Raw genomic sequence first — 18,257 nt, 5'->3', positions numbered from 1 at the left:
AAGAAAAAAAAAAAAAAAAAAAAAAAAAAAAAAAAAAAAAAAAAAAGAAACCCAAAAACCTGAACTGAAAGAAGAAGAAGAAAAAAAAAGGAAGAACCGAAGACCGAATCCAATGGAAGAAGAAGAAGAAAAGAAAAAGAAAAAACAAAAAAGAAACCTAGAAACCCGAACTAAAGAAGAAGGGAAAAAAAAAAAGAAAAAAAAAAAGGAAAAACAATGGAGATGAGAGAGCTTTGCCAAACGAAGAAAGAAGTGTGAGATGAAAGAGATGAAGAGAGAAGTTGAGGACAGCACACGTGAATGCCTCTGACCGTGGGACCGGGTGTGTCATATTATTTATAATTTTGCTATTGAAAACAAAGAATTGAAAATTGAAAACAGCTAAAAGTTGTTTTCAGTTTCCACAACTCATAACTCAAAAAGTAGAAAATTAAGTATTGCAAACAGAATTACAAAAACAAAAAAGTTGTGCAGGCAAATAAGTATTTTGCTATAAATTTCACTATTTTTAAAAATTAAGTTATAAAAATAAAAAATTGAGTCATAAAAACTAGTGAAGCAAATCTAAATTTTTAATTCCATGCTGTGAATGTGTGTTTAGTTTTTTAAAAACCGAGTTTGGTGGCATTTTTGTTATTAATTTCAACTGTGTGGAGCCCAGTGCAGTAAGTAGTCACGTCACCTTCAGACCGTTGGATCTCTCTTCGTTTGGCTTATGGCTTAGCAATGAGTTTTACATTACCATTTTCCTCGATTTTTGCTCTCTTCCTTCAGATGCCATCACTTCAAATCCAACTCACTCATCTCACCCACCTCTCTGAACCAACATTCACTTCCTTTAATTTTTCTTTTCCCAGCCTTTATATCAACTCACTCATCTCACCCGCCTCTCTGAACCAACATTCACTTCATTCACTTCCTTTAATTTTTCTTTTCCCAGCCTTTATATCAACTCACTCATTTCACCCACCTCTCTGAACCAACATTCACTTCCTTTAATTTTTCTTTTCCCAGCCTTTATATCAAACACCAGTGGTTCAGTTCATCATAATCTCACGCGTGAAAAAATCTTTTGAGAGAAGAACCCATCCCAGCGAAGACCCAGCACCACCGACAAGCCCATCTCTCACCGGCGCTGAAATCGGTCAGTTCATCAGCTCCGAACTCTGCCCAGGTGACCACGTTTTCTCTCTCTCCCTCTGTAAACCCAGCGTGCTCTGTTTTGTATTTCTCTATATAATAAGCTGTCATTCTCTTCTATTGCACCAAAGAGACCTTTTAAGTTCTCTAAATTCTTTCACCCCGTCCTTTCTCTCTTGTTCTCATCAGCCGAAACAAAGCCCCCTCCTCTTAGCCACAGCTAAATCTACACCTCTCTATTTCTTGCTCAGTGACTACTCCATTCATTTTTTTTCTTTGTTTGTTATTTTTTGGTTCATATATCACGTTGATGGTAGATATTTGTGTAGCTAATAAATTTGAGATGATTTTTTTTTCTCTCTATTTGGTTAGATCAGTGAGCCATCTCATTCTAAAAGAATGAGGCCCAAAAGAACTCTCAATCCGAGGCGGAGAAAGAAAATGGGTCCTAACAAGTTCTTAGGTGCCAATCTACGCACAACCGAATTAGATATTGGAATTGGGGGACTAGGAAAGAAAAGGTAAAATAGAATATGGATGATTTTGTTATTCTGCATTTCATCTTGGATTATTTGTTAAACTGGTTTGCTTTATCTATATCTTGATTCTTAGGTCTATTATCTATTTAGATGTTATTGTTTCCAAGATTTGATTTTATATATATATATATATATATTCCAAATGAAAAGCTTTCCAACTTGCCTATAAATGACAGAAGGTCTTACTCTTGTACTTGTATATATGGGATAATACTCTGTGTCTCTGTTTGACTTTAGCTTATAAAAGTCCAGCTTTTAGCTTTGTTATCAAAGAGAGAAAAATTGATAGGTTCAGAGAAATCTTTAGCTTTTTTTGATAGGTTTTTCCACAATTTTTTTTTTGTTAAAATGTACCAGGAGACAGGTAGCACAGTGCAACAAAAAAGAACACACGGCGCTGTTTATATATTATATGGAATTACTTATGCTTTTTTTTTAAAATGATTTTCTTCTCTTAAATTGCTGATTCATCAAATAGGTACACTAAATTAAGACCTACCACTAAAACATGAACTAACAAAGTTGTGTGTGAGAGAGACCAAATTGAAGCTTTTCCATTACAACTTATTTAGCATTTAGTATGCTTAATTTTCTTATATATATCTAATTGCAGGCCAAGGATGTGGTTGCAATAACCATTGCTTTCTGGGAAGTATGATGTGATTGAAGGCAGATGTATGTTTCTAATCTTTTTTATTTTCTAATTCCCTAGTTTCTAATTTTTGTTATTTTCTAATTTAGGTTTATTTACTTTGTTTAGGTAAATGCAATTTGCATCCAAGGGATTCATCTTACTTCTACAATAATTACTAAGATCTATTCTTTTACTTCTTAGTGAATTTGTGAATCCTGTCTTTAGGTTAGGAATGAATATTATGAACGATAACCTATACCTTACTGCCAACCAGACAGAAGTTACTTTACGTCGGATGTTTTTTCTTTATGACTCTCGGCAGATAATAGAATTACAGTCTTCTGTGATGCAGCAATTAAGTCTCACCCAATGGATATGGCTGCCACAGGGATAAGCGTTGTATCCCCCTATTTGGTGGAGTGTGCTGGGATATAAGTTCAAGAGAAAAATTTCTCAATTGGAGGGAGAGTGACAACTTATTTAACTCAGAAAAAATCCATGACCGATTTGCGTGTAGAGACTGACCTGGGGGGACCCCCAAATCTAAGGTGGAGGTTTTTTAGTGATTTTAAAGCAACAATTGTAAGACAAAACAAGATTTCTTTTGGATTTGTCCATGTTCCATTGAAACTGGTGGCTCACCACTTGTCACAAATTGGATGTTTCTACCAATTTCTTGAGGTGATTAAAATGTAAAAGTTTCGGTGTTTAGGAAAGATTTGAAGAGTGTGGCTCCTTGCAAGATCAAAGTTCTAAAATACCTCACAAGTTATGTGGAAGTGGATATTGTTGAGCACACAATTTCTAGTTCTAGCTTTGGCATTAATGAGCACCTTCTAACAGGTTTCAGAGCTTATGCCCACTTACCATTGTTTAACTCAGCTGTTTTGTAATCACCAGATGCATGATGCATCTAAAACTAAAAATGAACCAAAGATTTGATTTGTAGCAACTGAAAAGCAGTTGAGAATTACAAAAAAATTATTTGTTTTCTAATAGAAGAAGTGAAGAGCCTGGATGGTTCCATGGTCTTATTTGTTGCTCACTTTTTTTTCTTTTGTCTTTTTAATTTTTGGGTAAACTAATGTTCCATGGTGTTATTAGTTGCTCACTTTTTTGTTTGTTTGTTTGTTTGTTTTTTTTTTTTTTTTTTTTTTGGTTTTTTTTTTTGGGATCTCCTCAAGAATGTGAGGATGGATTATTTTGCTTGGCACTCATATGGAGATGTTCCTACTAGTTGACCTGGAAATTTTAGCCATGTATAGCTATTTGGTTTCTCAGTGGAATGGATTTTGCTTTAATAATTCATCCTTCACCTTGTTTACTAGGTTAATTATATTTCAAACTCTCCTCTTAATTAGAGATGTCTTTCAGTTTCTTTTAATTCATTTGGACAATATAATTCTAATAGATATTTTCATAACTTATATTTTATATCTTATGAAAGTATTCTTTATTTTGTAGATTTAATACCATATGTTCAGTATGGTACATCTGTTGCTTTTCATCATAATTTGGGTGTAGCTATCCAAAAATTGAAGGACACTGGATAGTCTGGATTAGATTTGGACTCCGGACTCAAGGAGCCTTTTATGAAGATCTAAAAGATCTAGAATTTAGAACAAAATTTCTTTATGGTTTGTTATCAAGCACTTAATTTGACCTTCGAATTTTCGAAATGGATGACCAAGCATAGGAGATAAGAGATAACTAGCAATAAAGATAGACTCAATTGGGTAGAATTATGAGACTTTACTTAGTTTTGTTTATTTTTTAGAAGTTCTAGGTGGACAAATTTGTAATTTTTGTAGAGAAAGTGTTCTTAATAGTTGAAAATAATCTCAATAGATTATCAACAAATTGTTTTCCTAATCGGTCTAATTAATCATAGTTAAGTGACGATTGATATGACAATTTATTTGTTTGCAAACCATTCTTGTATATAAGTATGTTTTGATTTGGTATATATTTATAAATGTATTGAGATAAGCAATGCATTCAAGAAGAGAGATTATAATCATTTTTTATATACTTCAAAAGAAATTGATTGGTTTGAGATTAAAGATAACATTAAAATATACTGTTACAAGTTGAAATATTTTTAATGGTCTGAAACTCTATTTTCTCATTCCCTTCTAACTATCATGATTGGAAGAACCTAATCCCCAATATAATCTATCACTAGTAAATTGACTCATAATATCTGTAAATGAAAATTTTTATTTATATAGAACACAAAATTCATTACTTATAAAAGAAAGCAGCATGACATTATTTATTTTAGAGGGGAAAAAAATCATTGCCCTTTTGTTGGTTTGGTAAAGGATTATATAAAAAAACATTTCTTAATTAAGAGTTTAATACATTTAAATGAAATTCTCTTATGAGAAAAACTTTTTTTTTTAACGTATGACTAATCATAATATATAATTTCATGAATATTTTAGAAAATAAATTATATATCCTATAGCTACGTTCTCTCTTTGGTCGTCATGCACGACCCTCATCATATTCATAATGATAATCATAATCCTCATTTATGTTATTTTGAGGATCCTTTTACCTATTATTATATTTACATTCTTTTCATTGTATTTATCTCCAATTTTTTTTTTTGAAATGTATTCAAAAAATTAAATGGAAAATGTTTCAATTTTTTGTTTCAAAATTTAAAATATAAACATATTATACTTGTGCTATATACGTACTGTTTTTTCTATTTTATATTTACAATTTTTTTTTTCATGTCAGGAAAATCTACGATTGTTATTTATTGTTAACAACCTATGATGATAAATATTCATCTTAAGGGAATCCTTGTTCTTGTTCATGAGAATCGACATGATAGTTGAACTTGAAGGAAGTAATGACAGATTTTATTATGTCAAAACTGAGAAGAAGTTGTGAGATGGTACAAGAGGATAATATATATATATATATATATTTAAGGTGTCTAACTGACAGTCATTTTTACTTTCAATGAACATTGCATGGTGATATTTGAGGAAAACAACATGGTTTGATCCAAATGGACTCCACATATGGCACAGAGAGGTTCATATTAGCAATTTAGCATTTAATTTATTCATCAAAAGTCATGTGGAATAGAGAAATCCAGAGTAGATTAAATAACTATGCCAAAATTTTACACCCTCAAAATTAAATATTCACTTATAAAGTAAGTTCAATATATAAAATGTTGGATAATAAAAAAGTACACATTTTTAGGGTAAATGCTTTTTTTTTAGGCCAAAATATAAGCACAATATAACTCACTACACTAGATCTAGATGTGCTTGGTAGTGACCACATTTTTTTTTTTTTGATAAAATGTGACCACTTTATTTGGTTTGGGGTTGTGGTTTGAAATTGTACCTTTTTTTTTTTTCAAAATACATTTAATAATAATAACTTTAATATCATTTTGGCTCATCATACATCAACCTATTTTCTCAATTGGTTTTGTGAGTGTCATAGGCTTCGGTATTTCTCCTCATTCTATTGCATGTTGTGTAAATTAGGACGACTAATTGGATTAATTATTTTGTATAAGGGCTGTGTAAATCTTTCTCACGCGAGCATAGGCAAAAAGCTAGGGGTTCGAATGACCGGCTATTAAAAAAAAAAAAAAAAAAAAAATCTAAGTCCAATAGACTAACAATGATCATGCAACTTTTGCCCCCTCCCAATTACAATTTGATTTTTTTTTTTTTGAGATATTTTATCATTTCTTATTAATATATTAAGTTTTCAAGTTTATCCTAAACATAACTTATTTCACAACTTTTTCTATTGTTTGTTGAGATAGCAAGTTGTGAGTAGTGGACAATCACTTTTTGCATAAACCCACTACTAACATCACTTTTATTTTTCACTATCACAACTTACCAATTCAGTAAGTTGCGTACAAAATTGTGTTACTAGCTTTATTTTAAACAATATATTTGAAAATTTCCATACTCAAGCTTCCTTCTTCATTCATGGCTTTTATTTATCTACAATTGGCTATCCATATATTCCCTCGCCCATATAATTGTCATAATGTAGTTACTATGAGATTTGTATAGTCAATACAAACTGTTGAAAAGAAACTAGGGATTCAGAGTTGGGAACTTTCAAACGGTGTAAAGTGTTGTTTGTAATGGGGAGCTAATTAAATATATGCATGTGGCCCACGCAATTATCATGCATTCCGAAATTCTATGTTATTTATTTTGTTAGCCATAGTAGACGTTGTTTTCTCATGTGCATTAAAATTCTGTACCCATGGTCTTGAATCTTGAAAGTATCATTAGGATAATATCAATTCATAAGACCATGCAAACGCTTCCCCCATTTTGTTTTAATTTCATCCTGACATTGCATTATGGGTGATTGAAGGCTGGATACAAGGGTATGAATATAAAAAAGTGCAGCTTGAAAACAAATGGTCAAAGGCAAAGTGCATCTCTAATACACCAAGAGTACATACCAAAAGAAACTTCAACCTGTTAGTAGAACTGTGAAATTTTCTTTGATTTTTATGACTTATAAACAGTTTCTGCTATTCCGTGAAACTACATTATGTTAGCAAAAACAGCTACTCTCATTGTTATGAGAGATCAATGAAGAATATACAAGCAAAATGTCTGTACACAAACCTAACTATCAAAACAAACTGACTGATATTATTACATCAACCAATGGATTAACATAATAACTGCCTGTGTGAAATGCATACCTAGAGCCCATTACCCTAGCTTCCCCAAATCACTCCTGCTGTTTCTCATTCAATTCACAAAAACATTCACCAAACAGACGGAGACCTTCATCCTAGCCTTGTATGCAGATGTTTGAATCACCAGAATCCCCTAATTCAAGTGTTGGGGAAGATGAGGACTCCATGAAGATCAAATTTCCTCACCTCTCTACTTCCACTCCGACACCTCTTGGGTGCTGAAATCTGAGGAAATACAACCAACCCTGGTTAGTATGGACAGATCAGCAATCAACCAAGTCTATCTTTACCATCACCACTGGAGCTTTCAAAAGTCAATCCTATGTTCAAACTTGTATTAGATCTGCATGCACGCTTCCTTGATTTTTTCATTGTGGGAGTAGCCAGAGGACCAAGGCTGAGCTGTTTTGCCATGACCACAGCATGTTTCTGCACTGTAACATCTGTGTTGCTTGTTTTTTTCTTCTTGCAAGATCTATTGGGACGAATTGAAGATAAATTTTTGGACACAGGACCTTCACCAGTTGTACTTTCTTCATGACTAGGCTTTGTGCTCAAAAGACGATCTGGTGCACATGAATCTAAACTCAACCATGAAAAATTACTTGAATCATCCATCCCTTGATTAGACAAACCCAACTCAAGGGAAGGAGTGATGTCCTTTCCAAGGATATGAACATCGCCTTGAGGATGACAATGGGTCCTTGGTTCGCATTGTGTATCATTACTAGCTGCACCTGTTGCTAGATTTTCCAAAGCGATATTCTGGCCCTCCTATTAACAGGAGACAAAATAGAAAAATTCAGGAATAATTAGCTACTCTCCCAGAACAAAAATAAATGAAGTTCACAGAAAAGAAGAGGGAGAGAGAGATGGTGAGATAGCAAAAACTATAGAGACCAGAACAATGTCAACGTGGCATAAATAAAATTTGTAAAGTAAGTAAAGCCTCCCAGAGTTCATAACACTATGACATGCTTTAGGCCAAGATAGAATATAGAAGTCCTAGAAAAGGAGGGAGAGCACATTTGCAATATCAAAAATCAAAACACAAGGTGCATTTGATTTATCTTGGCCAATTAAAAGCAGCATCATTAGAGTGAGCTCCACATATATATATATATATATATATTTTAAAGAGGAACCTGGGGTATTGGATTAAGTAGTGAAAGAATGGCTGGGGCTGGATTAGCTGTCTTAGATTTGAATCTTTGCCTAACATGAAAACTGAATCGTCCTAGTTCATTATTATAGCTATGCAAATTATCCAAAGCAGGATTCAATCATATACAATTATTCAATCAGAAGAGTCATACTAAAGATTAATAAATAGCAAGTACTTTAATAGAAATTATTTTGTTTTCAACTGGTTATGCAAACTTTATAAGAAGAAACAGACCAAAGATAGAGCAAAATGGCTGAAACGTCTGAAATGGGAAACCCCGTTTAACCAATCATCTAGAGAAAATTTGAGAGCGCAAATTCTATAGTTTAGTTCTTCTGTGAGGGGTGATGATGATGCTTTCAAGATATAAAAGGTCAAACTTTACCTTGGAACCCCAAAATTTTATGTAAAATGAGGTTCACTCTGCAAATATGTAGAATTTGGAGGGGCAATAGTACTTAACAAAAAAAGATGCATGCTTCTCATTTCTCATAAAAAAGAGTTGAGTCACCTTATTATGAATCTCAGCAATTTGTTCACAGCCTGATCCATCCTCTCCTTCAGAATCAGCCATCTCCTCACACTCAAACTCTACATGTTCTTCAATTTCTTCATCAGAGTCGCTCAATTCTTCCTGTTCCATCACAATCTCTGGATGAGACTGGTCACCTATATCATCCATGGGATATCTGCTGATGTTATTACTTGGAATTGCCAGTCCGTGTCCACCTGAAACAAGCTTAGTACTGACTGTGGGACAAATATCACCCTGCTCATAATGTGGGCCATTGATGTTTTGGGATTTCCTTGTAGACCCAGAGTGTGATGCTGCCACTACTGACAAAGTTGGATTACATGCAGTCACATCTCTATTTTCCATGCCTTTCTTATTTCTGGATGTATAGCTTAGGTGGATCTCTAAGTCCAGTTCATTAGCTTTCTCCATAGGACTTGGTGGATTAGCACTAGTAGCCAGACCACGACTTACTAGTGACTCAGTCTGGACAGCATCAAAAGCTTTCTCAGTACTTGCTGAGTCAGCATATACTTGATCAGTTCTTTGTAGCAGTGGATGGAAGTCAATGCCAGAAGATACTGTAGATTCCTTTGACTTCAGAGATTTATTGAAACCTTCAACATAGTTTTCTGGGTGAGGATTATGGTAGAGATTTAGGTTCAATTGAGGCTGATTTCCTGAAAAGAAACTGAAAGAACTAGAAGTGCTAGTGCTGCAGTTCAATGGGTAATAGGGCAGATGTCCATCTTCAGGGGACTGGAACAGTAAAGGATGCATCTGAAGATCAGAATCAATCTGTCTTTCCACAGGAATACATTTATTCTTAGCAACTTCAGATTCTTCTATATGTGAATATCTAACATTGTCTTTCAGTGGACTATTTCTTTTCTGTACAGTTTTTACCAAATGGGTGGTTCCCAAATTCATAGCATGAGGAATTCCAGAAACTAAATTTTCTATTCCAGAATTACCAATACCTCCAGGCACAGATTTCTTGGTAGATGCTCCAAACTGAAAGCCTTTGAAGTCTGTCTGAGAGACTACACGAACAGATGGTGGAAGATTCACAGGAGGCAAGTCTGGCGCTAATTTCACTAAGTGAGAATTAGAAGCACCACCTTTTTTACGAGCACGATAAGGCCGAAACCAGAATTGAGATTTTCTGTTATTTGATGTCACACCAGAAGCTGGATGATTTGGCTCCATGATATTAGATGTGCCATTTCTAGCACTAGCAAACTGAGATGAAATATAAGGGAGCTGTGAACACTGTGATGAAGGTGAAAACTTGTGCATGATACCAGTCTGGAGTTGAGCCTCTCTAGACTCATCATAAATTTGCTGTTCCCTCATATGAGTACCCTCTTGTGATAGTGTATTCCCAGGAATGCTTTTGTCTTTTACATTTGAGCAAGGAAGTGCAGAAGAATTGAGGCTGAAGCCATCCGGTCTCCAATCTGCTAAAAACGCCTGGTGAACATAACCTTCCCCTGCATTATCTGTGCTCTCATCTCCACTTTTATTTTCTCCTCCAGCATTTTCAGCCTGATCATCCTGTAGCAAGTACAACTGTACAGAGTTAAATTATCATTGATGAGATGAAGCTAAGCTTTATAGTAAGGTTTACAAGCCAAGCCCAGTCTGAGACCAAACTCTTCTACAGTTCTACCTCAATGAAAATGAGTAATGCTGAGGTGCGCTCAGCGCAAGAAGACCACATAATGCATAGACTAATGCATGCACATAATCATATACAAGTACGAACACATTTACACATTAACAAGGTTACAAGTAAGCATTATATTAGCAAGTAAATTCATGGTTTCTGTTTTTCTAATTCAATCATTTATGGACCATATTTCCCTTTCTATTCAACATTACCATTACACTTGAAAGCTTAATGGGTGATGAACAAAGATTGCACTAAGTGACTCAAAGCAGAGGCCAACTAGTTTACAGTGAAAACCACAAATTTTGATGAGACATAGTCTGCGGCTGTGCGTGCATGTTTTAATTATTATCAGCAATTCAGACAAAGTTATCTGATCCATGGAAAACTAATTAGAATATTGTATAAAAGCAATGGGAAGATATGAAGAATTAAATTTCAATGCACTTTTCTAGATCAAAGGTAACAAACCTCCTTTTCAGATGCAGTTTGCCAACTTGCCAAATCTGCAGTTTTGTTCTTTCTTCGTCTTGACTCATACAACCGCCGCCTCTCCTTTTTTTCTGCATCCTGCTTATATGACCTCTGAGTTCCAAAGGCAACACGCCACTGCCGAGGTAGTAAGGATGGATCTCTATGAGGGACAACAAATCGCCACACAGACATCCAATCTAATTTATAAACCTTAAGTCCCTGGGATATTTGGATCAGATAGTAAATCACACTGCTATCAATCAAACAGAAATCCCCTTAAGAAAAATAATAAATTCAAAAATCTCTAGGTTGAATTTACCTCCTGAATACATGTTATCTCTTCCACAGTCAACGGAGAGGTTTTCATTTTCCGAACTGCCTGCATGAAGTAGTAAACAACTGCATTAAAAGTTTACCAATGAACAAAAGGAGGACATAACCCAAATGGCATATTTGTTTATCTATCAAAACAATCTAACTAAAGACCACCTCCTGAACTGATATAAGACCAATAAATCACAAGTTAAAATATTCAAACATCCTAAAACATAAATTTTTCTCAACCATCAAGGTGATGACATGTTTGGTAGAATAGTCAAAGAATGCATATCCACTCTTTTGGATCTTCCACTTAATCTTCTTGCAATGTTTTAAGATGCTTTTTGTTTGCCATCATGACCATAGAGAATTTTTATTTTCAATAAAACTCTTATTACTTATCAAAAAAATTAGACCAAGAACAATAAATTTTGGAGATAGATAAAGATGAAGCCACAAATTAGCAGCATTGTTTTATACAATTAAATCAAAAATGTTATAGCCCCACCACTTATAAGTTCTGTGTGGAGGGTAAGATCATGGGTTCAAGACCTATTGGGTACATGTATAACTTGCCAATTAAAAAAATAGCTTAAAATGATTATCAATTAGGATGAGATAAGATGAGATCAAGATAATTTATAATTTATCTTGGTTGTGCTCAAGATTGTTGAGATACCTTTATGGGATTTTCTGGCGCTTTAGATGAGCAACGATTCTTTTGCCTAACAAAAATCTGCATCAAAAGTGGTACACGTCAATTAAAATAGTCCACTATTGCTTAATCATGACAATTATGTTGATGAACTACAACACACCTCAAACCAACATGACATTAACCTTCAGAACTTAAACGAACTAACAAATACTATAACTCCCTAACATCATGATCATGAAACTCTAAAACCAACAGCAATCTTTATTCAACAATGTACATAATGACCAAAAAATTAATTGACTATATTAATCTCTTATCAGGTTTTTTTTTTCTTTTTTCTTTTTTAATCCTTAAGAAGTAGTACTGTAAAACAATTTCTTTCCTCAGAGAGAGAGGATATTGAATACACAAACACTCACAGGTAAGAAAAACTCACATCTAGTGAAACTAGTTAACCAAAGAGCTAGGATTGGCAATGGGACTTTTTAAAAGGATAACTGGCGCAGCCCCTCTGATTCAGGGAACACAACCAAAATTATTTCAGAATTTATTGCTTCTGATTTTATTGTTGTTTGAAATCTCTCTTTTATATATATATATATATATAATTAAAAAAAAATTAAAAAAAAAAAAAAGATTTAATATATATATATATATATATATATATAAAATTAAAAAAAAAAAAAAAAAAGAAGATTTTTCAGACAGGAATCAGTGAGAATCAGATTTCAGGTTTTTAAGATAGGGATAAGATTTCAGATTATTTAAATTTATTGAGAATTTTGTGGGACATAATACACTCACAAAACACATTACCATAGCCATCAAGCAAACAATAATTTCAATTGAGTCTTGCAACGTATCTAGTTTCTTGCCAATGAGATTTGGCTCAAATGATACTTCCTCCTTCCGCAAGAATGGGTGGAGGGTGAAGTCGTTGGTTTAAAAACTATTAGGTGCAAGTGTAGCTTATCAATGAAAAAAAAAAAGGTAACTAATTTCCTTTCATCTTTTGACTGATATAATAGAGTTTCAAGCCCTTAGAAGTTTGAAGACAAGAAAACCAAAAAAAAAAAAAATTTATTTTTATGCCCTTTGCGATTAAGAGCTCCTTCCCTCCATTGCAGAAAGAGTAGGAGGAATAGAAACACAAATGTCTAAGCAAGCACAGAATTCTGTCTAAACAATGATTACCAGAAAAATTCTGTGTTTAGAATTCATCTAGGAAGCACAGATACTCCACTTTCGCTCATGTACCCGTTTCCAATTCATATCGTACCAGTATCATACCAGATACCTCTAAGATACATACCTAGTCATTTAAAAAAAAAAAAAAAAACCAATAAATCTAGGATACACCTGTGATATGACTTGGATATCGTTCTAATCCAACCCCCGATAATGAGGGATAGCCCAAACTTGTAAGAATTTTTATTTATATGTTTTATCTATTGGTTTCAATGTTGAACACTTACCTAGTTATCTATTATTTACTCTTTTGATCTTGGTTTGTTTTCTAAACATCATTTAATCAATGGATTCACTTTATTATCCATTATTGCTTTTAAATTGATATATGCTTAACAACATATAATTAAAATGCTTAATAAGTTATTAATACACGTATCCCTAACGTATCGTACCCTAAGTTTTTCAAAAAATTGTTGTATCCCCGTACCCATACCCATATCATACCCATACTCGTATCCGTACCTGTGCATCATAGGAATTCATAGTCTAGAATTACCTGATGCTTCGATTTGCATGGAAGAAAGCGCTGTTGAATAGCCTTCCAATCTGTATTGTATTCCATCAACCCCAGTGCTAACAGCCTGCATTGATTCCCAATATAAAACATGTGAAACTTCACAAGCCTGCCTTAAAAAAAAAAAAAAAAAAAGGACCCACCTAGGAACTAAAATGAAAAAAACTATTATATTTTTTTTATTTAGTTAGATCCTTGTATACTTGAAATAACTTCAATCATGTATGGAGATCTTAAAGCTACTGGTCCACCATTAGTCAGACCTGGTAAAATTCACTATGCAGCAAAGGCTTCTTTTAGATATGATTTCATCTCCCAGTGTATCAAACAATATACCTATTCTAATAGGTGAATAAGGCATTAAGGATTGCAAAAATTGCGACTCATAGGAGAGATTCCTGTTAGAAAGCAATCCTAAGATTTTTATTTTAATTATTTATTTAAGATGTTATATTTTAAAAAATGAATCCTAAATTCCTAACATGCTATCAACTCCATAATTTTTATCAAAATATTTCTGTACCACTGATATCCACACCTAAAGTCAGATGATTTCTAGATTTGAATTTCTTGGGTCTTTCTCTTATACCATGACAAAAGTATAACTACAAAAAGCAATGCACCTCGAAATGAAGGCATTCTAAAACTGAAAATAGTGGGTAATCAATATCAAGTAAAGCCCCCAATTCAGCAATAAAACAGTCAAACAGCCATCTACCAAACAGAGAAGAAAGCATGCAACTCACTCATCCTCTGCTTCGGTGAAAAGCACCCGATTTACAACAGCTGCAGGGGGTGGCTTATGTGGAAATAATGAAGGATTGAAGAGAGGAAAAAATCTCTGAGCTAACTTTACAATTTCCTTGGGAACTAAAGCAACTGATTGCTTCTTGGTGCTTTCTACAAGTGCAGCAGCCATTGTTTTTTTAGGCGGTTGTTGACTGGGTGTAGATGAAACCGTGTTAACAGCAGAGGTAATGGGTCCCCTTAAAACTTCAGAATTAGCTTCAGCATACAACGGGAAAGAAGGAAGGGGAAACAGTGGTTCTCTTTCAAAGGGAGCATCACTACTAGATTTCACAGGACAATGTCGATGGTCCTGAACAGCTGTGAAAAGAATTTCATACCAATGGCAAAGCATATAAAGGTTAAACTTCTGAACAAGCAAGTGATTGTAAAAGCATGAAAAACACTTGAAAGCTTCCACATAACATACCAGTATAAACATCGTCCATATATCTCCCAACTGAATTGAGTGGAGCCACATCCAAGATGGACAGTACCGGACCGTTTATCAAAGGCACCCAAAAGGAGTCCTCGATGTTTTGGAAAGAACCCACTTGCTCATTGAAAAAACGTACACATCTTCCTTTAGAAGGAGACATGTTTTGAGAAGCCAACATCTGGTTATTTACAGGATAGCATACACTTTGTGCATTAAACGGAGGACATGACTCTAAGGTGGATCGTGCTGGGGCCACTTTGGGATGTTCATTTGGCACTGATGAGCAAACATATGGAGGGTTAAAGCAAATACTAGGATATGGGACACTTCTCCAGGCTAATACTTCATTGCGTTTTTGAAGCATCTCAAAAATCAGTCCCCGAACCTGGGAAGCAATTTGTTGCCGAGAAGAGTCAAGAACACTCAAAGAAAATACTTGAATGAGAAGTTGCACATGTTCATGTATCAAACAATGTAACTGGCCTATTTGATGGAGTGTAAATCCATTTATAGAACCATCCTCTGCTGTGCATGAATGAGGCATCAAAGTTTTCCCACAATTAGTAGGGAAGACTGCAGTTGGTCCATTTGGCAAAACTGGCAAGAGGGGACGTAATGGCCTCTTTGCCTGTCCTGAAAGCTTCTTTTTATATTGGGCAGAGTTCTTTTGGCACCTGTTCTGCCTAGTCTCTGGCCGCCGAACAGCTCCCCCGAACTCCTTTCTGGTTTTATCACTAGGACATTCATCAACATCACTCTCAAGCAACTCTTGAAGTTCTATCTCAAAATCAGCATCATTATCTTCATCTTCATCTTCAACATTTTCATTCTCTTGATTTGACTGACCGTCACCATCTCCGCCATTTAATACGGCTGCAAGAAACTTCCTGTATTCTTTTTCATCGTCAACATTTGGAAGGTCATCATCATCATCAGTTTCTTGAAGAAAAGTCTCAAGCTCATCAAGTGTAAAACTTGCAAGGGAATAACGAGCTCTAGTACGTTTGCAGATAGCATCCTCATTCTCTAAATCTACTATGGGCATCTGGGATTGTGTTGAATTACTTAACTCTCCTACCAAAACATCAATATAATCACTTTCACTGCCATTGTCCTTTGTTTGAACAGTATCAGTTTTTGGTTGAGAGTTTGAGCAAGATTTTCTCTTCGTAGGATTTCTGGAAACAGAATTTTTCAATTCCTTCTCACACACTCCTTCATTAGGCACCAAAGCTTGCATCACACTTTCCTCCTCGCCATGCTCAAAGTCTCCAACAGCTGAGTTTTGCACTGCGCTACTTGGCTTTGACAAATTAACTCCCACACTATTATCAAAAGTCTTTCCCCCACTGTCAACAACATCACCATCCAAACCATCAATTTCAGAGCTCAAGCTTGAAGAAGCTTCCGGTGAAAGGGCTTCCTTTAGAAACGGGTTGAAATCCACATCTTCATCCTCATCCTCCTCATCTTCCTCCTCCCCCACTCCCTCATCCTCCTCATTTCTCAAACAACTTTCATTACATTCATTATCACAAGAATCATTTCGACGACCACCACAATTCCCAACCTCAGTTAATTGTGTATTATTCGAACTTAAAGACATCTTCAACAAAATGAAACCTTTGTGCTCTCAAGATCCTAATAGACATCTAGATTCCCTGGCAAGCCCAATCATACATTACCATCCTGAACCATGCCAAAAGCAGAAATTAACCCCCAAACAAAAAAAAAAAAGTAATAGTACAGCAACAAATTATTGCCGTGGCAAATTTCTACTGATTCTCATTTGGACCATCACTTATGTCACTTTTTCACTTCCTAATAACCAGTCAACCACATCAACCGTTTGTAAAACTGTTTGAAGCTTTAGCGTTTTCCAAAAAATAAAAAACAAAAATTCAAACTCAACAAAGCATCAATTCCCGCATTATTATCCCCATTAACAACTCAATTAGCCTACAATCCTAAAAAGCATGCTACTATACATATTTTACGATAAATTTAAATGCACCGACACAGCAAAATTGGCAAAGTACCCCTGTCCGACACGTACACGGCACGGCCGGATACGGATACGGATACAAACGTGTCGAATATGCACCCAGCCAAAAAAATTGTTTTTTTTTTATTCCGGACACGACACGGACACGGCCGGACACGGCAGAGCAAAAAAAGAGAGAGAGAACTGTTGAAAAACCTGGCATTCTTTCCGTCGATCCAAGGACCGTCGACCCACCACGGCGGCGAGACTCTGACTATCTCTCTCTCTCTCTCTTTCTCTCTGTGTGTGGCAGGCGCACCTCGTCGTTGCTTCTTGCGTTTTCCGATCCAAATATTATTTTCTCTAAAGCTTTGGTTTTAGGTTTTAGCTTTGTTGTTCTGTTTTGCACCGTTGGCCCGTTGGGACCTTTCGTTGATTTGGGCTTTTTTGAACATACTTGGTTGAGACACTACTTGTGATTTGGATATGGGTCCAGACTCCAGATTGATAGGTTGGGCTTCTTATTTCTTAGGTTAGATTTTTTATTTAATACATTAATTTCTATATAGGACTGTACATTATTTATTTGTAAGATTATTGTTAAAACTTTTTTATTATTATTTTTTGTTTTTTATTTATGGATATCATTTTACCTTTTTACTATCTATTATTTTAAAATTAATATTAGATAATGTACGGCACCGAGATACCCAAGCCCACTTGGGACTTGGGCTTTGACTCCACAGTGTGGCCCAACGACATCAAATCCTTTCTACCTAAGGCCCAAGCCCAAACCCAAAATAGCTACAAGGTCAAGTCTCACGCTATCTCAAAACTCAACGAGCAAATAATCTTAGTTGGCATACACCCAGCTTCGCCACCTAGACTTTACTCGGTAAACCATATCCCTAAGCAATAAGACAATTGCTCGAATTGCTGATTCTCGGGTGCCCGATAGTACCCTAGAAAATATCGCTGCAGAACATATATACAAAAGTGGGAACCAATTCCAATGCCACTCCTACCATACCTCACTCCTAACTAAACTTCCACTTAAGGTTAACGACATTGGACCCTCTCTCCCACTAACAATGAGAGTAATCATAACCTCCCACCAACTTTTGGGTTATAAATATAAGAAACAAAAGAAGGGAGAAGGTTGTTGAAAGGTTCTAAAGGAAACTTAGAGTTGAGAGTAGCATAGTCAGTAAAGGGAAAGGGAAGGAACACCAAGGTTGGCATGATAAGGTCAAGTCTCTGAGCTGGAATCACCCAAGGTAGAAAACCCAAAACCCACATCACAAATAGATTGTGAGCCTAAGAGCGAGTCAGCCTGTCAATCTCGTTTTGGGCACGCACAAATATGATTTTTAATATTTTAATGGTTTACTTTATAACCTAAAATATGTCCAAATACATTCCGTATTGCCGTACTCTAGTTTTTTAAGAAAT

The 18,257-nt window shown here is 35.1% G+C and overlaps 1 protein-coding gene and 1 long non-coding RNA gene across 4 annotated transcripts; one reads left to right on the top strand and one right to left on the bottom strand.

Annotated features, from left to right (window-relative positions):
* The first annotated feature begins 758 nt into the window (after positions 1 to 758).
* Positions 759 to 3,358, top strand: LOC136064712 (uncharacterized). Of its 3 annotated transcripts, none has more exons than XR_010626311.1 (4): positions 759 to 1,174; positions 1,518 to 1,661; positions 2,293 to 2,354; positions 2,440 to 3,358. It is a non-coding gene; the product is annotated as an uncharacterized LOC136064712 (long non-coding RNA). The 3 variants fall into 3 exon arrangements; XR_010626309.1 differs by having other exon boundaries at positions 1,513 to 1,661; XR_010626310.1 differs by having other exon boundaries at positions 759 to 1,390; positions 1,513 to 1,661.
* Positions 3,359 to 6,803: 3,445 nt separating this feature from the next.
* Positions 6,804 to 17,181, bottom strand: LOC112038148 (uncharacterized). Its single transcript, XM_065766787.1, has 9 exons — positions 17,022 to 17,181; positions 14,813 to 16,510; positions 14,343 to 14,703; positions 13,579 to 13,663; positions 11,853 to 11,909; positions 11,175 to 11,234; positions 10,853 to 11,074; positions 8,707 to 10,266; positions 6,804 to 7,804 (listed from the first exon to the last, which is right to left on the bottom strand). The coding sequence occupies exons 2-9, from the start codon at positions 16,425 to 16,427 to the stop codon at positions 7,301 to 7,303; spliced, it is 4,464 nt and encodes a 1,487-aa protein (XP_065622859.1). The 5' UTR covers positions 16,428 to 16,510; positions 17,022 to 17,181; the 3' UTR covers positions 6,804 to 7,300.
* Between the last annotated feature and the right edge of the window lie 1,076 nt (positions 17,182 to 18,257).

Source organism: Quercus suber, unplaced genomic scaffold (assembly GCF_002906115.3).
Source record: "Quercus suber isolate HL8 unplaced genomic scaffold, Cork oak 2.0 scaffold_743, whole genome shotgun sequence".
In the NCBI taxonomy this organism is placed as follows: Eukaryota; Viridiplantae; Streptophyta; class Magnoliopsida; order Fagales; family Fagaceae; genus Quercus; species Quercus suber.
Note: the sequence above shows the minus strand (reverse complement) of the source record. Positions and strands in the feature narration are given on the sequence as shown.

Excerpts from the sequence above, each read along its gene's own strand:
- LOC112038148 (XM_065766787.1), bottom strand. The coding sequence starts at position 16,427 with ATGTCTTTAAGTTCGAATAATACACAATTAACTGAGGTTGGGAATTGT. Across the intron at positions 13,664-14,342 it reads TTCACCGAAGCAGAGGATGA|GCTGTTAGCACTGGGGTTGA; the intron begins GTGAGTTGCATG and ends GAATCAATGCAG. Across the intron at positions 7,805-8,706 it reads TTGCTGAGATTCATAATAAG|GAGGGCCAGAATATCGCTTT; the intron begins GTGACTCAACTC and ends TCCTGTTAATAG.